Source organism: Anopheles cruzii, chromosome 3 (assembly GCF_943734635.1).
Source record: "Anopheles cruzii chromosome 3, idAnoCruzAS_RS32_06, whole genome shotgun sequence".
NCBI lineage: Eukaryota > Metazoa > Arthropoda > Insecta > Diptera > Culicidae > Anopheles > Anopheles cruzii.
The window spans coordinates 22,283,606-22,306,790 of NC_069145.1; the positions used below are offsets into that span (position 1 = coordinate 22,283,606).

The 23,185-nt window shown below is 46.2% G+C and overlaps 2 protein-coding genes across 4 annotated transcripts; both read right to left on the minus strand.

Moving 5' to 3' along the window:
* Positions 1–7,764: 7,764 nt before the first annotated feature.
* LOC128274305 (neuronal acetylcholine receptor subunit alpha-7) lies at positions 7,765–16,765 on the minus strand. Of its 3 annotated transcripts, XM_053012454.1 has the most exons (13): positions 16,705–16,753; positions 16,479–16,618; positions 16,140–16,184; positions 14,736–14,780; positions 13,443–13,552; positions 13,163–13,343; positions 12,993–13,068; positions 12,732–12,926; positions 12,236–12,322; positions 8,507–8,616; positions 8,221–8,444; positions 7,973–8,143; positions 7,765–7,849 (listed from the first exon to the last, which is right to left on the minus strand). In XM_053012454.1, exons 1-13 carry the CDS (start codon positions 16,751–16,753, stop codon positions 7,765–7,767), a joined length of 1,518 nt encoding a protein of 505 aa, XP_052868414.1. The 3 variants fall into 3 exon arrangements, with proteins under 3 accessions (XP_052868414.1, XP_052868412.1, XP_052868413.1); XM_053012452.1 differs by lacking the exon at positions 16,140–16,184 and having other exon boundaries at positions 16,705–16,765; XM_053012453.1 differs by lacking the exon at positions 14,736–14,780.
* A 4,074-nt stretch (positions 16,766–20,839) lies between these two features.
* Positions 20,840–23,009, minus strand: LOC128273227 (protein RCC2). The gene is made up of 6 exons (XM_053011161.1): positions 22,671–23,009; positions 22,339–22,414; positions 21,770–22,272; positions 21,589–21,683; positions 21,253–21,517; positions 20,840–21,159 (listed from the first exon to the last, which is right to left on the minus strand). Exons 1-6 carry the CDS (start codon positions 23,007–23,009, stop codon positions 20,989–20,991), a joined length of 1,449 nt encoding a protein of 482 aa, XP_052867121.1. The 3' UTR covers positions 20,840–20,988.
* Between the last annotated feature and the right edge of the window lie 176 nt (positions 23,010–23,185).

A 23,185-nucleotide genomic window follows, 5' to 3' on the forward strand; every position in this document is an offset into this window, starting at 1 on the left:
GGCGGAGAAAGGTGCGGGAGCCTACGCCAGGGGCTGGTGTGGTTTCGATCGCCGTCTGTGGGCACCCATTTGAGTGCACGTTTCTTTCAGGGCCGCTCTTTCGTACAGTGCGTGACCAGCGACCAGCCTCCTGTGACAACAGGACGTAGTAGTAGTGTTTATCCTGGGATCAGCGTTCCGCGCTCTCGTTCGGTCCCGTGTCCTGTGTCCTGTGTCACTAGCACTAATACTGTTTGTTGCACTTCACTTCGTAACAATGGTTAACAATAATTTCTGTTCACTGCAATGGGATGCCCTTTTCCAAACACTGCGATGCCAAATCTTTTTCTCGTCACCGTACGTCAAAATATGGCTGGTTCATCCCTAGCAAATTATGGCTGGTTCAAAACGCAATACCAAACGTCAAACCCGCGAGGCCAGCAGAAGCACAAGGTTCGTACAAGCAGTGTCATGGTGAAAGCTTTTCTCGAGCTTCGAAATTCAAACGTTTTATAGCATGTTAGGTGTCGCCGACCATTATAGCATAAATTCGTTGCGATGTTTAAAAAGAAGTACGGAAGAAAAAGATGGCGGTGTTTGCAAAGCCGCCAGATACGTGTTCGCACCGCGCAACCTAGTGGCTTCATATTTTGCTAATACGAATTAACCGAAAGATTCTAAAACATCGTTTAAATTTCCTGTTGTGCCCCTAGCTCAGGTTTCCGTCGAGCTGGACTCATATTTATGATCTTCGCCAAGAGTTACGGTGTGTGCAATTGACGCACAAAAAATGCTTCCCATTTCCTTTGGCCAATGCTTGTTTCAATATGTCACGAAAACACAATGTGAATTATGGAATTATGTGTGAGTGTGAAATTGGCAAAAGCATCTAATGCATAATTAGTTTTATTTAAGAAATATCACGACCGACCGATCTTCTCAATGTTTGCCGCAAAGAAGTAGACCAAACCAAGCAAAAGCCTTTTTTCGCAATTATTATTTGGATATTTTATTATAAAACGTTAACATGTATATATACAAACACACACACATGCAGACACAAACTTTCACTTTTAGTACACGTGTAGTGTAACAGTTTTCGAGTTCCGTGTTTTTTCTCAGAATTACCGGTTTTACACATCAAAACTATAAGTTCCATCAGCTCTGTCGTATTGCGATACAAGAAAATGATTACATATCCATCGATTCACTGTGATTCTCTATGGTATTCTCATTTTGTTCTCTAGGTCTTGGTTGGTTTTCCCCATCATGGCCATCCAAACCATTCACCTTTGATCGGTGCTTCTCTGCCACGATCGAGCTGCTCCGAACACTGTCCCGCACCATGGATGCGCCCTTCCAGCAATGTTCTGTGTCCCTGCTCAAGTTATTGGTTGATGCCTCGTGTGCCTGTCTCTTCCCTGGCCAAATTTAAATTCTACTACTTTTTTTCTTTAAGGTTTGAATTTGTTTCGTTTCATTTTTGCGTTTTGTCAACTCTATTTAACTGGTGTGGTTTGTTTAATTTACGTTTAAACCGTACTATTTATTCTTCCTTCGTTACGCACAGTGTTCTTAAAATTATTTCAGTTTTTGTTTAAATAGTCGTCAATATGACGAAACACCGTCTGTTAATTTGACTCGCCGATAACAGACTCTCGTTTAGTTATTATTTCGTAAAAACTTGCGTTTGTTAAAAATATTCTTATTTACATTTTTTTAGTAATTATTTTGAACTATTAAGGCCCTCAACTTTCAGGCTTATATTTAGTAAAAATTACTTTTCCTTTTTCCCCCCTTTCGCTACCCGGTGATGTCATGCAATTTTCACTGAAAACATTCGGCATACATAGATCTTCCGTCCGAGACTCTGGGATTAGTAGTCAACGTTTTGCGTAACAGTTTTACAGCATTACTCTCGCACGGAGCGGAGGGATAACTATGACCTGGCGGTAACTAGTTGGCGAAGCGAAGTGTCGTACACCATCGAAACGACGGCGTAGAACCCAGCGGGTTTCGGACCACCTTTCGGGACATCAACGGGGAAACGGATCGGTGGAGGGAAGTGTACGGTTGTGTGTGTAAGGACGTGTGCTGTCGGACAAACACCAACATCCTTGTACCATCCAGGGCATGTAATCGAAACGAGAAGAACGTACTAGCATTCTTATGTCACTGTTGATTGATTGGCAAGAATTTATGAAATTCATTCACTAGTTTTTCAATATGGCTACCATCTATCAGCTGAGTGCAAGCGAAACACCTTCCGAACTGCCGGCCAGCAGTCGCAAGGAATCGTAATCTCCGTTTCAGTAACGTACTAGTCGGGCTAATTAGTTTTTCAGAGATGATGATACACTAGCAAAGCTCTCTGCTCTACAAAAACTACCGGTAAACTGGGTATACCTAGAAAAAGATACAATCGAATCCGAAACTACTTCGTTCGCAAGCTCGGCGATAACTATTTCATCCAATTATAATGTTTTTCCTACTGTTTGTCGAGCTATGTTCGATACTCCTGTCTCTCTCTATTTCCCTTTGAATCCTGCGTCAGAGGCCGACATGACCACGTCCACTGAACAAACCGTTTTCCCCTAGAAATCTGCCTAGAACCAACGTTTATTGAATGTTTTCTGTCGCATTGCGCAGTGTGCTTAAATATGCCAAATGTTGCACTCGCTGGCCGTCGTGGTGCCGTCGTCGGTGGTACATTTGGCATTTGTCGCACAAAACAGCCCTGTTCACTTCGCCTTCCCGGACCAAACACCACGCGGTCTCGATGCGGGCAGCGCGGTCGCTAAATTGTTCGTTAGTTGTTAAAATAATGTCACCCATTTCTGGATATCCTAAAACGGATACGCGCGCGTCCTTAACACACTGTAGATAAATGTACGTTACTCGTTTGATCTGATATAGATATCAACGGGTCGATCTCCGCCCGCAGTCGGGCGGAGCAACGCGAAGAACGCAACCGCGTTCGATTGGTGCCGTAATGCTTACATTAGTAAGTCGCTCTTCTCATGCAGCTAATCGTTAGTTGTAGTAGTAGTAGTAGTAGTATTAAGAAGCGTGTTTGTAGCACGCTTTCAACGGTTCCTATACTTGGAAAGTACGACAACATCGGGCGGATCCCGGATGCTGCTCACCGGGTCCTGCGCTCATGGCGGGGTGTTGGTTTCCATTCGAAAATGAATGTTCCCTACGTTCCGCTTCTGCGAACGCTTCCCCGATGGAGATCTGGTCTTTAGCCATTGCCCTGTCATTTCCATAATTTCCTTCAGCGTTTCCTGTGCGGACGCGACAAGCGACCGAAGCGGAACACCAGTGAGCGTATGGGTTTCACTAGACGGCGAAAGTATTACGGTTCCATTGCGACTGCCGGGGATACGAACGGTTCGAACAGTTGCCACTCTAGACGAGCCAGGTGCCTTATGCCACACGGTAGCACGGAATATCCATCAACGAAATCTCTTCCTAACGGAAAAACACGTCGGAAAGAACATGTAAATCGTACGTAAATATGTTGCACTCCGCTATCCCGACCGGTATAGCACGTTTTTGGTAATAGGTTTTCCATAGTTTTTTTTCTTTTAATCTTTTGGTGGCTGGTATCCAGCGGCACCGTCTGGTGCCGTGAAGTGAAGATGTGACGAGTGGGTAGAATCGTATAAATATATCTGCAATACAAACAGTAACAGCTGCGTTACGGCCTCTACTACAATCATGTTTCCCCCGTTTTCGACCCCTATCTGTCCACTGGGGCTAAATGACCATTAAAAAAATAAACGGGAAACTGTAAAATTTCGTACGGTGGACATTCGATGCCACATCGTTCTGCTTTCTCGTCGCCTTCCGCAATGGGACAAAGTATTGTTCTTTCACGATTGTTTTTAATATGCTCTCGGTATGCTCGATTCGATCGACTGGCTCGATCTCGAATTGTCTCCGAACGGCGCTCTTCGACTACCGAAGAATTTAAATTTGCACGCTTCCCCAGCTTTAAAGCTCGATCGAGAACAAACGAAAACCTGCCATCAGCCTTCACGGTAGTGTATTATTGAGGCTAACGATCAGCGCGCTCATACTCGCTCAATGAACTGCGGCCATGTTCGCTAGCACCGTGGAGGCGCCACTCTGGATACTTCGTACTTTCTCGCATGGTTCTTGTTTCGTGTTGCACATTGTGTTGCTGGTAATCGAGTAGGTATTGTGTTTTGGCGCGATTGCGACACCTTTTCGACAACTGCCCTGCATCCGCGGTTGTAAGTTCTCGTCTTAGTTTGGCCGTTGTGTACACGTTTCTTCCTGTTTTTCGTTTTGAGCAATTAAAATGGTTTCTTTTGTTTTCTATAACAGCAATAACATAGTCCAGGAAGACAATGAAATAACAGACAACCTAGACGTAAGAGTTCAACGGTAACTAAGTTTCTAGCACTCTCCTTCAGAGAACGGAGATTCGTACGCACTACGTATCAATTGTATTGGGGTACAAATTTTTTGAAGCGTGTCAAACAGTGCTGCAATTTGGCAATTGAATTAAACTCATTCCTACGTTTAGAATCACAAGTAATGTAAACGAATATATATATAGTCATATATATGTACGTACCTATGAATAACTTCGCCTATATACATATAGAGCTATGTATATGTATATTTATATATTTGGTTTTTTTGTATTGCATGTATAAGTATAGAATTTCTCAATAATCCTCTTCGAAATGTCTTCCGCTATAGCTCCAGGTTAGAAGACCAAACTTGTGCATATTACAAACGGTGGCAATATCTTGATTACACTGGCGCTCCGGTCGCTCGACTCATGCCCTTACTATTTTGATTTGTAAATGTACTCGCGCAGCCATGGGTAACAGTTTGAAAGCAAAACAGAGAGCCCCGAAAGCCCCGGACGCTTCCCTCCGACGGAATGCACTACTCGACGGCAGACCAGTGTACTCGACCGAATAGCTACGTGGTTCCAGTAGTATATGCTAAGGTACAAAATGATTATTCCTTTCCGTGCGGCATTGGTGGGTTTTGGTTTAAATACTTTGTGTAACGTGACAGCAAACGGTGCACACCTTGCCTCGGCAAACATACACACACATACACACTTGTCCGAAAGTAGTAAAATTGAACATTACGAAATGGTGTACGTCATTTGGCAAGGAACATATCATAAACTCGACCTCTATATATTATATAAAGATATTAAAGTTCTATCAACCTCGCTCCATTTCTGCTGCAATTTCCTCGAGTATGTTGCATTTTGATTGAGACGCTCGCTTATTGTGTAAAATAGTGCGCAGTATACTTAGTTCGATTCGGGTCCACCTCGAGTAGTGCGATCGGAGAGCGGTTGGCTAAGCGGTACCCTACGTCCGGGGGCATCCGGGGTGGAAGAAAACAGCATAAGTAACAGTTGTAGTCCATAGTAACAGTAGTAGTGCAGTAGTAGAATTAGCAGTAGCTTTAGTAGTGTAGTAGTAGTAGTAGTAGCAGTAGTGTTACTAGAAGCACTGTTAGCAGCAGCAGCGCCTGGCATCAATTCCAGTAGCGTACCAACGAAACAACCCAAAAACCACAGAACAACGAACGTAAGCAGTACATCGTCCGACTAGTACCTCTATACTATAATCATCTATCATTCAACAGACATCGACTAGCGACCCTCAAATTCTCAGTATTCAGTAACAATCTTGACGCATGGCGATGATCGCTCGTGCGACGAAAAACTCAACTAACGATCGGCTTCCGATCCAATTTGGCGTAATTTCAATAACGTGTGTAGCATCTGTCTAACGTTTCATATTATGGTTGTTCTTCTGCGTGTGTGTTCCTTCCATTATGTGTCCCTTTTTGCTTGCTAGGCTGTGAAAAGTATTATGTGTGTCGTGAATTTTCCTCCGGTGACGATTTTCAGCTCTCGGTTGGCTTACCGCAACCAGTGTTGCATTCAGATCAGATGTCTAAATAGTCAAACTTTATCTGAAACCTATCACTTAGCTGCATCGAGATTCCCGAAACATCCTGGATACTTTCTCTCCCTCTCTTTCACCGGGGCTACTAAATAACGCTAGTAGCGCATAACTGGCTCTAGTCGAAGGGAATGCTGGGGTATGCGAGTTGATGTGGCGATTTGCTATTTTAGTGCGACAACTTCTCCGTGGCCGCCGCCTCCATTGCGCATGCTTCGCGGTGTCTAGCGTGTCGTGTTTAATAATATATATTTTAATCCTTTGTTGCGCCTATTCGATTTGCTTCTTCTAATAAGATAGTCGTAATTTAGGTTCTTTCTTCCTTTTTTTTGGTTGCACCTATAAGAGCTTTTTATCAGTAATTCGAGCTAAGACATTTCGTTACGCATATTTTAAACATATGCGACTATGCTGCACGCTCCGACCATGCGTAGTGTGTAGCGTGCGCTCAATCGCACACCCGCATCGTCCCGCGTCGTGCTATTCAGTAGCATTGGTTTTGTTTAAAACACAATTAAAATAATTTACTTTTACACCATCTACATATAGATGAGGAGCCGTCAATATAAAAGTACTTCAATCAAGTAGTTCGATTTCCTTCAGTACACTTAGTATACTAGTTCCAAAAATACAACACTACAGTATCAAACCGCGTTCTCGTCTCAAATCAAGATGCTCGCCCGTTCAGTATATATAGCAACATTCCGTTCCGCTGTTTTAATGTTTCCCTGTTGTTGCTCCGTCACATAACGCCCCTACTTGCGTATGGTTCTTAGCTCCGTGTGCTCCTGGATGGTGGTTAGCATCCTTCGCTCGTGCGTCCGTGCCCTGACACGTCGGTGTGTGTACGTTCGTTGTGCGCGCCTCGGCGACCACTGTTAGCCCTCGATTTAGTTAATTTTATCTCTGCAGTGACCAGCTGCTTCCGATCGGTAGTCGATGTTCTAGTGTTTGGCACGCGCTCTTGGCATCTTGGCCAATTGGCACACACACGCAAGATATTTTTCGCTGGCCCTTGGCCAAATGTGTGCGTCTGCGAAGATTGTTTCACGGCACGAGCAAACGGACGCTGCTCCAGCTGTCACGTACGCATTAATACGGGTATTGATCATTCACTTCCGTCCGTGAAATTCACCAAGTTCGCCGCTTCGATCGTTCGCGACCGACGGTGAACGGAGTTCCAAAGAGAAAAACGAAACTTAACCACAACGCAGGCAAACTCGTTAATCGGATCGATAGGAACAGCGGTCTCAATTCCACGCGGAATTACGTTCGCGGATTCACGTGGTTCGGATGCCGGGCCCACGGTGTCGATGTAGATGGGGTGGGGTTTTAAAAATGCTGGCACTGCGCAGCCACCGCATTCCTTGGCTCCTGTATGGCGCAACCTCAGTTGTTGGTGGTTCTCTCAGCCTGCTACACCAACTCGGGAGCGCCGATCCTCCGCGCATCGGCGAACGAATGTGAACATGGAATCGGCAGTTCGGCTTCATTTGGTAATTGGATTCGTTTAAAATCTTCCATCGTTTGTTTTATCTAGAATCACTGCGACTATTTGCTTACGATGCTACTTATTTATAAAATATATATATATATATATATACTATATATCTGTATATGTATATATGTATACACATGTATGTATGTATATACATACATATATACGTGTGTTTGTGTGTGTGTATATATATGCTCCTATGTATATATATATACTTTTTGGTATGTTTTGCCTGTCTGTACGAAACTCAACGCTACAGCGCGCTACGGTGCCCGATGGTAGGTAGCTGGTTTAGTGTAAGCTGTCTCCAATTTATTGCACTATTATGTGAGGAGCAGATAGAAGCACAGTGACTGTCGCAATTATTGTAAATAATGTAAACACGAAAAGGCAAAATCTGTGGAGTGGACGGAGAAAATGGAATGGATAAACATCGCCGGCGGAGCAGCAACATTACAAAATCAGAAAATCAATTCAAATCAGTGGTGCACTTGCAGTGGACAGGCCCTCACACACCTACCTGTCAACAACCATCGCGGCGAACTTCCAGTCACTGATCAGTTCCTGCTCCTCGTCCGCCTTTCGCATACGGTTGGTGATGAACTGCAGCTCCTTCAGTATGTGATGAAGGTCCTTGTGCGAACATCCGGTACTGGTGTTCTGCTCTTCGACCGTTGTAAGACGCGTAAAGCTGTGTGGGAACCGAACCAGTTGCAGCGAACCGTTAGACCGGGACACGGTGGATCACCGAGCACCGCAGGTACTTACACTGAACCCCCGATGGCGGTAGTGGAACCGGATATGCCCGAGCACGGGTGCCGGAAATCGTCATCGATGTCGAGCACGTTGGCCAACAGTGATTTCGACGATCGTTCCTTCAGCTCCAGCTCCTTCATACGGTTGCTCAGGATGATGGTTTTACGGGTGAGTTTTCGCCCTGGCCGCCCCATTCGCAATATCCACGGTAGCCACTGCAGAAAGACGGATTTGATCTGCGCAAACGAGGTTAGGGGGACGATGGGTCGATGGAATCGTTTCACTCACGACTACTCACCCATGGAGGCATCTCGTGGATGTCAGCCGTCCGGTGATGGTAGTTCAGTACGACAACCGTCAGGACAACGGACGAAGCCACCATAAACATAATGCAGTTGAAGTACGTGCCTGTAACAACGGACCAGATCGAAAGACGACATGTGTTAGCCCAGACGCGCTGGCACGTGACTCGCAGTTCGGCTTATGAGAAAGAATAAATCTATTCACACACAAAAATTAAGCAGCGAATGAAACGGAAGGGAAACAGTCTATAATGCTAAACATAAAGCTAACGACTAGAGCAACAACATGCCAATGCCATAACACAATCGAACGACATGCAGTGTGTGTTTTAAAACTGGAAGAAGCTTAAATTCATTTGAACTGAAAGCTGTGTAACGCGTGTAAAAACAGATGTTCGAAACAACAAAATTTGGTTGGATCTTTTCCGCGTTTCAATCATTTTATTTGTTGCTAGTTCTTACTGTAACTTGGTGTGGTATTGTAAAACTGATCTTATCTTGTTGTTTACCGTCATATATATCATCATTTGTTGTTATTGTGAAAACAAATGATGAAAATGCAGAAAACTAAAAACCTGCGATGATGCTCAGATTTCATCTGACCTTCGTTCCATAGCCCCGGTCAAACCAATCTTCTCAGCGCATGAAAATAGTAACGTCATCTGCAGTGTTGTAACGATCAAAAGAACTGTTTAAAAAACTCCGTTCGGGTGTGAAAAAATCAATTCAATTTGTGTTTTCATCATTAGCGGAACATGAAGCGTTTCTATGAATTGTTTGGGGACGAATAGGATAGGGTTCCCCTGCCGGTTCACGACGTCGTTGCAAACCTTTGCCACATGCAATGCACGCTTACTCACGTTGCTTACAAAGCAATGGATACAGTCTGTCGGGTTGTACAAAAAAGGAAGAAAAAACAATAGTGATACTAGAGCTAGAAACAATAAAGCACAAAAGCACCAGTAGTAAGTGTTACGAGTTCGTTACATACGCTTGCCAGGTCAACTTAATCTGGTTCAACTTCGCCTACGGGTGAATGAGTTCCATTGCACAAACGAAATCAATCAAACACAACAAACTGAGTGACTTTTAAAATGCTTCATACTATTCTTCAGAATACTGGAAAAAGGTCCATTTATGCTACTTCAAAATTCAAAATGATTCACTGGTTTCTACTTCTTCATTGACAGAGAGTCAAAAAAGCTTTCGATCCAAAGGTCCATCGACAGTGAGTGATCAATGATGATCCTCTCAGGGGAGTAGCAAAACCCGGTGCATACGTGTGCGCAATGGATGAAATAAGTAATGTACAATTACTTTTACAATCAACAAGCAGAAAAGTATGCAAGACGATGTTTGAAACATACTAGTTACACACAGAGAAACGAGTGGTAGAGTGTTTGTCGGTGACAAAGTTTCGAGTCAACAACTTAGGAGGATAGCTTTACATTATGTTGTGCAGTGTTTTGTTTCCATACTCCTTACACTAGTACACTTTAGGTATTACAATCTAACTTCAACGAAATACGGTGACCAGAGGAGCAAAGCAAAAGTAAAACCATGCAAGTAGTAAATTTTGGAGACATTTTTACAGCACCACAGTTGGTGCTGTGCAATGGTTGGGTGTGGAGTTTTGGGAGAGGATTTGAGAATCTGGTAGTTTACTTGTGTTTTAGAATTTTGGATTGCTGTACCGCGCCCTGTTTGCGTATTGGTTTAGTACCGCAAGCTACGAGATTAGATTAGAGTTTCGTTTAGCATATGTATAATTCGACAGTTTCAGTTTAGGTCGAACCGCTTTATCTCGCGTTATCGTTAGCGTGAATGAGGATGGCCCATTCAACGGACGGTTTAGTAAGTTTCGTTTGGAGTTCATAGTTTTATGGCTGGTTAACATTAATCGAGTTCTTATAGTTTTGTACTACAAGCTTGGCTATACCTAGCAAAGGGACTGCTTCGCTCGTTTTCGTAATTACATGTCCCACTAATAATGAAAACACAGTTTGTGATACCAGTATAGTAAGTCCTGTAAAAAATAACAAGAAAAACATAATCAACAACCATTGACACATCCTTCTGTCTCAGCGTGGTAACCGCCACCAAATCTTATTTGGACAGATCGGGTTTCGTTAACTCCTTTGCGCCGTTCATCGTAGAAAGGATTAAGGAACAGTTTTTGCACTAACGCCGGTGACCAAAACCGTTAAATGCCGAGTTAATATCGATCAGTAACAACATCAGCAGCGCGGTAGCATTCTATTTACTTTTCTCGAAAGCTCCTTCCACTCTTGCTTTCGCGACGTACTCGCTATTTCCTATCTGACACTCTTCGATCTCGTAGCTAATATTGTTGTTCCACCGGAATGTACTACTTTGCTCGGATGCCCTGATTAGTTGAATTTGGAATGGAATTCTCCTTTGTTGAATGTCATTTGAAATGTGAAAGGTAAAGGATAAAGCATACTATCAGTGTACTACATGAAGTCAAATGATAACAGGCAAATGAGTTCGCCACGACGTCAAACGTGGCCGTTTGCTTTAATCTTTTGCTTCTGTATTTATAGGTTAGTTGTCATATTAAGTTGCTTATCATTTGGAATAATTATTATTTTCATCCGGGTGAGCGATTTTACATCCAATTCTCGTTTATGAAGATTATTCATCCCTTGTTTAGCTAGAAACAGTATGCAAAGTATATCGAAAAGAGTCGGAAAGAGAAAATGTTGAAGAAGAAATAGTATTTATGCCATGCCAGAGAGATGTTTTAAACGTTTCAATGTGCCCATTGCTTAACGTAAAATAATGATGACGGTTGGTGGGGCACGAAAATGAAGAAAATCACAATATTTTATCGAATAATTTGGTTGTTTACCCAACACCCAACAAAATTAACACAAAGATAATAAAAAAAAACAATGGGCTTGAAGTGTGCGTTCGGCGAGTTGATATAAATGAAAACCGTGTTTCTTTCAAACTTTCGCCCGAAAGCCAAGAACCACTCTTGAATTAAAGGGGTTGTAAAATTAAAAGAGAAGAAAATCATTAACAAGTTTAATATTAAACAGGAACAAACATCATCACAAAGAAGGTATAGAGAAGATGTACGCAAACAAAAACTAACAAAGGCCAGTTAATCTACGCATGCGGAAGAAGAAAACACTAAGCGCAAAGTTCAAATGACATTAAGGAAAAAGGTAACATAGCTGTTCAGCGTGGATTGTTTTGAATTGAAAACGAAACACTATCGAATGGGTTGATGCTAAGGGCAATACTTCTAACACGCCGCTATGCATTAGCACGATATGCGATATGTGGTGCGCAAACGTTCGCGTGAATGAATTCGGTACATTATCAGAAACCACACCGTTTCGTTACTCAATCCCACTTGCGATAGCTTGCTGGAATTGCTTCGAAAAGATTGCTCCCTTTTTAGATGCCTTTTGCACTCGTGTTGCTGCAGGCTGCAGCTACGGTACGGCCTGCCTGGAATGGGCCAACACTACCCAACGCGCGCTAGTTGCTTCTCTAGTGAACGTTCGATCTTCACTAAGCCAAACATCAACGAAACGGAGATCGAAAAACCGATATCAACCAAAGTGAGCAAGCCAAGCATTCACACACAGTTACACAGTTACAGATATCGGGACAACAGCTAATCATTCACCGAAAATGATTGAGGTTGAAAGAAAGAAACGCATAAATGCCTAACATTTCAATGGTCTAACCTAGTAACGGAATTGCATCAGATACTTGAGGTAACGTCTCCGCGACTAAATTAAGGAATACAGTGAGTGATAGCAGTATAGTTACACCTGAAATGAGAGTTTATGTTTAGTTAAACTTGGCAAAGGCAAGCGGCGCGGCAGAGTATCTGTAGGAAGTAACATTTAACAAGTAGTTTCTTTTCTGCTGCTGCTCACGTTACCGGCCCACCCGCAATGACCCGGGCTCACTGACGATGAATTTGGTACAATCAGGCAAGTTTGTGGGACTGCGTCGAACGGAGTTACTGTATGGAATCCGTTTTGTTTGTAATTATCTAAGAATGCGTTAATGTCTTTTCAAGCGATGTTACGGTTTTTTTCCGCAGCTGCATAATGAGATGATACGATGTGCTGGTGGTATTGTGGTTTTAGTTTCGAAGATACCCCATCGGCACCCTAGAGACTGCTGGCATAATTACGGAGAAAAGAGCTTTTCCCTCACGGATCCAATGCTTACCTAGAGTCAACTTTTCGCCAGAATCCGGTGGAAGCGTGAATCCCAGTAGGGCCATCGATGAAATCAAGACGCATGGAACTATCAAGTTGAAGAAGTAATAAAGCGTTCTTCTTCGAATCTGTATGGTGAACGTAATGTCAACGTACGGCTCAGGGCAACACTGATATGTTATTGTATTTTTCTTTCCAGGCATTCCTACGGATCGAACGGCGATTAGCAAAAAGTGCACTGAAAGTACTTGTAAAGCTTGTAGATTCGCACCTATAAGATACCATTCACCGTTCGTAATGAAATCCGATAGATCTCCTCCATCTTCAGAATTTAGTACAAGATCCAGCTGAAACAGAAAATTTCGTTAAAGCAATCGATATACTTAGATGAATGCCGACTTGACACTATGTGTAGAAACCGGACCGGAGGGAAAAACGTACCTGATTGCCATCGTACGTCCAACTGCCGAACTTCATCTCGCAGTGTTGATCGTCAAACGGGAACCAGGTGATGTCGATTTTACAAGTGCTCTTGAAAATGCCGGGAGGAACATACAAGCAGCTTCCATTGTTCTTCACAACTATGTTCGTATGATATGTTCCATCGAATCCTTCATCAGCACTGTGGGGAGAATCAATAGAGAATAGTGGCAACCTCTGACCAGCACGAGCGATGCCGGGCGCCGGGCGAGCTACGCCTCTCTAGCACATAGATCCGCACCTGTTGTACATCAGCACATCCGGTTTCCAGAGCTTGTTCGGGGTAATTCTCAAATCCCTCACGCCACCGTACTCGGAATCGTTCCAGCGCAAGTTGTAATCGTTCCATTCCTATAATGCATTGCAATAATTGAATCAATGCTATTTTGGGACCGCACGGCGCCTTATGGTCGCGCTATAAACCATACACCCCACCAGTGAGATTGCATATGAGACTGTTGGTACTACTTATGATATGAAGCCGTTGCGATAATCATATTTATGAACATTTACGACAAGCGGTAGAGCGTTTTAGTATTTTTAGCAAATCAAGCATGCGATACAGATGGCGTATATGGGCACATGATGCTGAAGGTCACAGACAGAGCAAGCAGGATTCGACCAGCTGTACAGCTGCAAAGGAACCCCGTTTATTTGCTAGCCTGAAATGTGAGAAATGGGAATAACTCCGAAGCATTCTTTTGTAACACTAAAGATCAATGCCACTACGCGTAAAGCAATGCAACACGGAACGCCCGTACCAATTAAAACAATCACAACAAATGAGTAAATTTAAGGGACACGAATACATAAGATATAAATGCGCCGTTAGGCCAAACGTTTTCAAGAGCCATGCAATAGAGAATATTATTGTGATTTTCGGTAATGAAGCATTTTGTTTTTACAAACCAGTTAGTTCAGTTTTAAGCATAGTTTTAGTTCATGTGTTAAATCCTGCACTTTACGCTACGTTGAAACTTAGCTGATCTTTCGTTTCAGATATCGGGCCTGAAGCTGCCTCATTCTGAAGTAGAATGGCATGTAACTAAAAGCCCGCTTCGGGATAGTATTGCTTGATTGGTTGAATGTAGACATCTTTAGACAAAAGAGAAAACTTCTAAAGGAAATCCGATAACCCCTTCATAAGGTCAGTGTAATGCATACTTGTGATAATGTAAGGTAACAGAAAAGTATCTCGAGCAGTACGTACATCATATCCAAGGTAGTGAGTAAGCAGTTTGTACAACTTTTCAACTATGATATTTGAAATGTTAGGCAGATAGAGTCATAGGAGATATTGTAGGAAAAATACAAGGTTTGCAGCAATGCAGTACCTAAGAAGCATGTTTAATACTTTGCAGTAATGCGCCCCCAACATGTTCCAGTGATATCGGTACAAATGGTGTAAACTTAACGCATCCAACAGTCCTAAACTTCCGAAACTAATGTACGTGGCAGTTAGAGTAGTTTGTGATTTAGTTATTTTAATCCATGTTTAAGGCATGCAAATTTACCGTGAAGACGTGAAACTTACCAACGACAGCCATATGTTTGTTATTAAAAGTTGATTCTTCTCGTCCTACAATCAAACGTTCAATTTGCAAAAATGAAAGGATTAAATCAAAAGAACAAATCTATTTGCGCAACAAACTGATAGATCTGGTGCGTTCGAAAATTAAAAGTGGGTAATTTGTGATAATTAAAGAAGACGAAAAATCGAAATGGTAAGAAAACACGCTGCAGACAGAAATAAGGAACACACCGAAATGGCGACCACTCGAGAGACGATTGATATATTAGCGAAAATGCGGCAGACGCAGATGAGGCAGATGGCAACAATTCATAAGAGAAAGAACGTGATAATATTTCAACGGATCGCTCAAAACCAGCATCGTTGCTGGTTTCCAAAACAAAAACAATAAAATGTTTCAATTTTTCCAATTTTAATAAACATGCAGTTATTCGTTTTAGAAATGTTATATGATTTAATTGAAAAAAAGACGAAACAATGTAACGGCTAGAAAATAAAACAATACGATAAGTATCACAAACGATAATCTATACTTATGACATGTACCCATTTATAAGCGACATAAACAGATGCCGTGTTCTAACGAATCTTAGCTTTACCAATCTGTGTATCGTATTTATATCTTCTTTAGCATAGCAGTTTAAAGGTCGGGTTTAAGTTTTAGGGTTTAGTTGAGTGCTACGTTTGGGTTTCGATTTTATAGACCATTTTTAAGACTGCTGAATTGGCCCGATTAGCACAATGCGGTTACTCTGTTCCGGTCCGGATTTAGGTTTAAGCACTCGTTTGATGGTTATTTTTTGGTTGTTTTTGTCCACAAATTACAAAGTACACACACCGATCGGAAATTCCAGAAAAGGCACGACAAATATTTTATAGCAAAATGCGTTGCGCAAACCATTGGAATTAGTAAACCACCGTTTAATGCCGTTCTGGTTGAAAAGATGATTTCTGCGCGCTGTGATTATGCGTGTGTGCTGTTGAATGGGCGAATCTGGTTTTCGTTTAAGGTGTTGTGCTGGCTGGCAGGGAGTTCAGGTTGTGTCGATAGGATTAAGAAAAGTTGTATAGTTTAAAAATGTGACCACCATCAAAACCATCAACTGAAAGTTCAGGACGTGAATTGGCGGACAGAGAAAAGGGATCGCCGCCTTGCAGTGGCGCTGCACAGAGTTGGGGGACAGATAGAGCGACAGAGAAAGTGAAAAAATAGTGAAATACTGTCACTGTTAGAGGTCCGAAGAAATCATCCTTTCAACCATCCGTCGTATGGATTGAGTAACGTAACTGTTCATAAATATATGCAGGCTTCATCATCCAATGCAAAGACTCAACCCAAAAACCTGGTACGGTAACGACGATATGCTGTGTGAAGAGAGTCGCTGCGCTCGGGTACATGCCACTTACCAGATTCAACCACGCGTTGGTAGTGAGTATCTGATTTTTTTCATCCTAAAATAGTTTCAATAGGGTACGTTTATTAAAGTTACACGCAGCACGGTCAAGTGGGACCCGTTCAACAATCTAAAAACCTTCAATTTCGCGTCGCGCCTGGACACAGAACAATTGCAAACAAAAAAGGAGACGAAGGAAAAATCCAAAAACCGATAAAAGAAAGAACCAATCAACCGAAGTTTCACAACCGTTGAAGGAAGTCCAAACACGGAAACAAAAACCAAACCAAAAAACCAGAACGGAAGTTTAAACCGCAAAGACTGGGGCCACGTAAAAAGGCGCAATACTCACAACATCGATTATCTGCTGCAGCGTCAGCCCAAACTTCACTTCCAGCGGGTCGGACTCGTTGGCGACCGGTCGTTCGAGGGTGTTGTACGTGGCCAGCAGATTGTTGAGCAGCCGCTTCTCGTGCGGTCCCTGGAGGCTATCTGTAAGCGGACGGGATGGATACCGGGCACAACAAGAACCTTCGTCAAAATCCGCACACTAGGCGCGGTCGGTCGGGCACGCTTACCTTTAATGTAAATGACCAAAAGACACAAAACGATGAGATACAAATCCATAACAAAATACATCGTTGAACGCAACGCCGCAACACGAATCTTTTCGCCACGCCAAGCGATTACACATTTCACGCGTTTTTCTTGACCTTCATCGGAAGCGAAGCGGGACAAGATGGCGGCCGAGGATGGTGCGTGTGGGCAGTTGCGGGTTTGCGGGTGTGCCAGCGGCCCCCGTCGTCGTCGTGGCCGTCGCTCCTCACGGTGCCTGCCAGTTCCACGGTGCGCTCCCTACAGTAATACCTGCTACCAATGCCAAGCGGCAAAGCTGCCCGCCGGTGACCTGCCGTGGCGACGCCAACGGCTTCCCGGACCACTTGCAATTCGGGCCGTAGCTTCAGTCAATTCCTTGCGTACGGTGGCCCAATATCAAGGGGGCCCAATTCCTGTGCTTCGCTGTCCTCCTGGCCAGCAGAGCGTTCGACGTCCGGAAGGTGGGATTTTTGGCAGCACAAAGGATTCAATGGTCTAAGGTGCGCCAGATCGGTTTCTATCCTCTACCGCGCTATATTTCCGTTTAAACGTAAGGAGCGTGCCAAGCGTGGAGCGTGATCTTGGACTCAGTTCAATTCCGGCGCCAAACGGGTAGCTTGCAGGCGAAGACGGACATGGCAGTAGGTGGCGAGCGGCGCGGCGGCGGTGAGCACGATGCTACTGGCGCCGCGTTTCGGGATCCTAGCGGTGGACCTGGGCAACGTGGGGCCAACCCCTCGTAGGATGAGACCTTTTGGCAGAACCGAGGAACGGGATTGCGCGAAACCGATGGTAAGCGCGTGTTGGCACGGGAGCGGGACGTTAATTGTCCGGGTTAATTCGAAGAAGGGGACAGCTTATTTCCCATCGGGTCCCGGGTTGGTGCTGCGGGTGGTCCAGCCTGAAATATCTCGGTTTACCGTGTTGTTTCTATTGCTTCTACTGCAAAGAGGCGCGAAAGAAGTGGTTTGCAAGGGTGTAACTATAGTGTGGGACAATAAATTTACATTTAAAGTGCCGCGGATTGCCGAAGAGGGATAGAAAGTTCAGAAATGTACGAACAGAAGAATATAAGAATATATATCGTGTAGAAGTAAAAACTTCTACCAGCTATATACACGTGCGGTGTGAAATCGAAATGAGTTCAGTGCTCTAAACTGATTTTCCGACGACACTTGTTCCGCAGTAAAACTCGATTCGCGAAGGACACCAGCACCAGGCTGCGACACATGTTGTCCATGTTCGTGTTTTCTCCCACCTAACCTAGTGGCCATGCTCGGCATGCTTCACCGTCGTATCGTGGTGGTGGCACTGCCAACTCTCAGCGCCAGTGTCCCAGTTTTGAAAATTTCATTCATTCATTCATTCACTCGCCAATGCCCTATAACCGAACCCCGAGGGCGCCTATCCAGGCGCGGACGCTGGGACTCAGGGAGATCCGAAGGGTTCGCGCGCGCGAGAGTCGTGGACAGCGTTGATGCTGCTGCTGGTGATTGCTACTGATACTGACGGTGCCCGAGAGTATGTGATTTACGACGTTCAAAAGACTCGCTCCTCGGCCGGAGGAGAAGCAACGGACAAGGACGAAGGCTCTGGATATCGCCTGCGGCATGACAGCCTGCTACTGATGGCCAGCATCTGTGCTGGTGCTGGCGATGCCCGCACCACGGCCACCACGCCATACTGCTGCTGGGATGGCAATCGACGGAAAAGTGAGATTATGTTCGATTTTGCGATTTTGTGCCAATCCTCAAAGCCCCGCAGCTCCGCAGCGCCATGACCTAAGCTTTCACTCGTTTCGATTCGTCGAGATAGAGAGAGAGCGAGAGAACAAAGAGTTGTCAAGAGAAAGGATCAAGGATCACCGAGGAAAGAGAAAATGCAGAAGCAAACGACGCACCAGTGAAAGAAAGAATGAAAGAGAGAGAAAGAGAGAGAGGAAGGGGAAGAGAGCGAAAAGTAAGTGAGAGGGAGTGTGTTTGAATTTTCCATTTTCGCGAACAGCGAGAACGAAGTGGGCTAATGGTAACGTGGACCACAGGAGCACCAATGCCAGCTTCGTGGCCTGCCGAAACACCCCTGTACCTTCAACGCACACACAGCACAAGGATTCGCACTCCTGGTGGTCACACACGCACTGGCGCACGCATACCAGCACGCTCCCATGGACACCTGGCGCACAACACACACTGTCCTTGAGTTTTGTAACTGGGTTAACCAGGAATACAGTACATTGTTGCAGTATCGAGCAAACTGGGGCACTTCGTCCGATGTCTTCACTTTGGGACGAAATGTAGGAAAAACCTAGACACCGAGCGGGAATCGCTGTTCGATCCCTGGATTGAACTTGAAAAGCAATCGCCAAGGCGACGGGCACTGAAAACGAAACCTCTCGAGCCCAAGGACTGCATCAACTTTCCCACTTCGCTGGCCAGTACTACTACACTTTCTTTCTCTGGACAGTTGGCAGGTGTCCAACGAGACACACTCGCGACCACACGGTAGGGCCACGGCCCGATTCAACACGGACACTTCAACAGGCGGCCACAGACGTACCGTTCCGTCATTCCGTGGTCCGCTTCAGGAGCACCGCTCGGTGAACTACTGCTTTCGTCCGCTGCCAAAACGGGGCATCATCTGCTGCGGGCGCCTCTCTATCGCCGTCGAAACGCTAATGGACCGCTGGCGGAGCGCGCGACCGAAGAAGCTTTCGCAAGCTGATTCCTTCCTTCGGTTCGGCTCTGACGGTGCGCGCGCGCGTCCTTGCTCTCACACACACGCTCGGAGATACATCTAGATGTGTATCAACAGTGCACCTAGGGCATTGTGCAAAGAGCGGACCTGCCACAAAAAGGGGCCCCTTGTCCCCTGGTGCGAACGTGGGGGAGGGAGGATGGGGCCTATAGATTTTTATGAAGTGCGATGCTGATGGGATGATTAGAAGATGGTACGGCGGGCACAGGCTCGTTTTTGGCCTACTACAGCGTCGCCGCGCTTTCGGCGATAAAATGAGGGTGCTTCAGGGAAATGGGAAATCCGTTTTTCTATCCCACTGCACGGCCCCCGCTCGCTTGTAACGATAAGGGACAAGATATTCACGTACTAATTGCTGGACACGTTCTCCCGCCCGACGGGGACGGGGTTCTCGTGAAGAAAAGATAGCTCAATGGCCGCTGGCAAGGAGCATGGTCGATAGCATGGTGATGATGCTCGCCGTTCACTGCTGATGGTGCTGATTGGTTTGGCAAGAAGAATCTCTTCCGAATGGCTGGCCACTTTCTCTGCTGCTGCTGCTGCTGCGGGCGCCTTCAATTCCCTCGTTTAACTGTTGCACCGTCAGACTAGCAATCTGTGACTACCGCACTTCAGATTACCACCCGTGATCACCCAGCGCTCAGTAGGCTGTGGCCAGAGCTGGTGGATGTGGAATGTAAAATCGAGCAAAAATAACGAACCGTGCAGTGTGACACGCTCAAGCACCGAACACTCGCGACACCGCGTCCCGCGTCCCGTGGCTGCGGCGGAAACAGAAACCGAAATAAAAGAAAACTGCTTTTCCGATCCGTTGGTGGCCCCGCGCTTAACCGTTCACGGGCACGAACTCATTGTCAGGCTTTCACCAAATGGGCCGACGGTGGCACTACTAACGGCGCGGCGTGACGGCGTGCGTTCGGTTTGGCTGCCTTTTCTTCACTTGTCAACGGTTCTGAGCAACGCAATCTTTGATGAACGAATCCGTCTACGGATCATGCGTATCGGTGGCCGTTCGCTGGCGTGGAGGCAATTTTTATTCACATTTCAAACGGCCCCACTTTCGCCATCTCGCCCGCCTCCAGCCAGGGCGAACCAGTCGCGTGCTTTTGGCTCCATCGGCCGAGCTTTCTTGTCGCCCCGTGGTGAGCTTCCGTGGTGAATGTTCCCGTGCACGCGCTCGTCGAAGGATCAACGACCTGCCGGACCGTTCTTTCGGGGTTGTGTGGCACTCTCAGGAGTCAGGAGTTTTGTTGTAGTAAAACCGCAAACGCTACTCCGGCGGCTGAATGCAGCCCACCGGAAGCTTAAATGCATTTTTAATCTAAACCTATTACAAATATTTTAAGATTGATTGATGGAAAATTAAATCTAATAAAATAATGTCACTGTGTACCCGCGCGCGCTCGACGGCTGTTCCGTGCCGCATATCCGAGAATGGAGTGTTTGTGAATGATTGAGTGGAGAGATAGGAGTGCGGTCGGGGACGGCGCCCCGCTGCCTGGCGCGCAAAGTTAGACCACGAACTCGGGCAAGTTGTCGTACTTTTCCTTCGTTTTCTCGTGCTCCGTGTTGACCAGCAACAGCGTGTGCGAGTAACCGAGCGCCACCAGCGGGATCTTCATGCCCTCCATCCGTGTCACTTCCTTCGGTGTCGAGGACGACTTCTGCAGATCACCAAGCCCCTGGGTGGTTTAAGTACAAACGGTTAATTTTTTGGGACGTGCCGTCCGGGGTCGTGGTCTCGTGAGACTACGCGGTTCACGGTTCACACTTACCAGCTCACCGTAGGTCGGCGAGGCGCCCCAGGCGATCAGCGAGTCGTCGGCCGATATGACGATCGAAGTGTACCCGGTGCCTACGCTCGTAATGTTCCAGCCGGCCAGATCCTGCACTGGCTTCGGGTACATGTTCGCTTCGCCCGTTTTCTTGTTCTGCCCGAACAGATACAGCGAGCCGATGTCGGTGATGGCTAAGCTGTACGACGAGCCGCAAAACACACGCATTACCTTACGGTTTTGTGAGTCGAAGAATTTAATCAGTCTGCAAAATAGCGGCGATCGAGGCGAATGAGTGTCTGCCGTTGGTTTCAGGCGTACCTTACCGGTTCCTACCTTGGTACCATCTCGTCCTTCTGTTCTGCGTGCCCCAGCCGGCCAATTCCTCCGAAGCCCCAACTGTACGCACGATTTTTCGAATCGATCGCCACCTTTAACGGATACGGGGGAAAAGAACCGAAACCGTTTCAATTAACCGATTCTATTCCGTGGGTGGAAGCACCAACCCGGGCCTTACCGTGTGATTGTTGCCGCAGGCAAAGTCGATAATGTTAACGTTCTCAATCGGCAGCACGTGTCCCTCCTTGTTCTTCTCCATGTACACCAGCACTTTGCGCGGCTGAAGCTCGAAGTGGAACGACATTTTGGTCGAGTTGACAAAGTACCGGCCGTCGGTATTGTGGCCCAGCTGGCCGTACTCCGGCAACCCGAACGTGTGCAGGCTGCCCTTGATATCGAGGATGACGGAAAATTCGGCACCACATCCGACCTTGATGATCGGCGGTCCGCTGTAGCTGATCCGCGTCGGCGACGGGATCGTGGGGTTCTTATTGGCGACCCCGCACTGGCCGCTCTTGTTGTCTCCGCACGCGTACACGGTACCGGTGTCGGTGAGGAAGAGCGTATGGTTCCGACCGCAGGCCGCTTGAATCACGTTGAAGTCGGCCAGATCCGCGACCTGAGTCGGCTTTTCGTACGTCGTCGTGTCATTGTGGCCCAGCTGGCTCATCTGGTTACGTCCTGTCGGGATGACGAAAAGTGTTATCGGTCCCACCATCAAGCTACACGCTTCCGACTAATGCTTACCGAAGGTCCAGGCCTTCCAATTGGAGTCGATCAATACTGAATGGGCGGCAGCGCAAAAACTCGCAGCGGAACGGAACTACGAAGGGGTGACACCAGAAAAGATGAATAGGGATTGGGACGAAACAATCAGAGACCGAAGGCGGGGAGAAGAACGGACACAAGGGAACGGGACGCGCACACAGCACCCGGTCATTGCTGATGATTTATCATGTTTCTTGCCCTAAACTCGAAAAAATGCTTCGTATACAAAAAAAAAACGAACGCACACACACAAACAGCAGCTGAGTGAGCGAGCGAACGGCTTTCGCACCACCGTGTTCGCCATTGCTTACCGTTTCGCCGGTGAACCGATGAAAGGAGAAAAGATTGGGCCGTATCTTCGAGACGCCCTTCGAGTCCCGCTTGCCGGTCATATCCCAGGACACCATGCCGGCGATGAGCAACTTGCCGGGGCCCTTGTCGTACGCACCGAGCAACTCCTCTGGCAGCTTCTCCATCGGGCGCAACTCTTCCACCAGCACCTCGCGGGCCGAAGGTTCACCGACGCCGCCGCCGCCGCCGCCACCGACGCGCGGATACTCATCGCTCAGATCGGAATCGTAGTTCGATTCCGAGTTTTTCCGCTTTTTCACCGCCTTCTTCGTTCCGTCTGGCTTTCGCTTCGCTGACATCTCGCACCAAGCGGCAAGGAATCACACCGGAACAAAGCCCTCGAATCGGCTAATTCGGGTTAACGATGGAAGCGATCAGCGAGGAAGGTGCGACGAGGGCCCAGACGAAGTGCGTGCACGGGTTAATACGGCCGCGCCGGGTCGCGTCGGAACGGGAAGGGACGGGACGAACAAAA

Excerpts from the sequence above, each read along its gene's own strand:
- LOC128274305 (XM_053012454.1), bottom strand. The coding sequence starts at position 16,753 with ATGGATTTGTATCTCATCGTTTTGTGTCTTTTGGTCATTTACATTAAA. Across the intron at positions 16,185-16,478 it reads TGCAGCAGATAATCGATGTT|GATGAAAAAAATCAGATACT; the intron begins GTGAGTATTGCG and ends AAACTATTTTAG. Across the intron at positions 8,445-8,506 it reads TCCACGAGATGCCTCCATGG|ATCAAATCCGTCTTTCTGCA; the intron begins GTGAGTAGTCGT and ends TCGTTTGCGCAG.
- LOC128273227 (XM_053011161.1), bottom strand. The coding sequence starts at position 23,009 with ATGTCAGCGAAGCGAAAGCCAGACGGAACGAAGAAGGCGGTGAAAAAG. Across the intron at positions 22,273-22,338 it reads TTGGAAGGCCTGGACCTTCG|GACGTAACCAGATGAGCCAG; the intron begins GTAAGCATTAGT and ends TCATCCCGACAG. Across the intron at positions 21,518-21,588 it reads AAGGACGAGATGGTACCAAG|ACTGATTAAATTCTTCGACT; the intron begins GTAGGAACCGGT and ends GCTATTTTGCAG.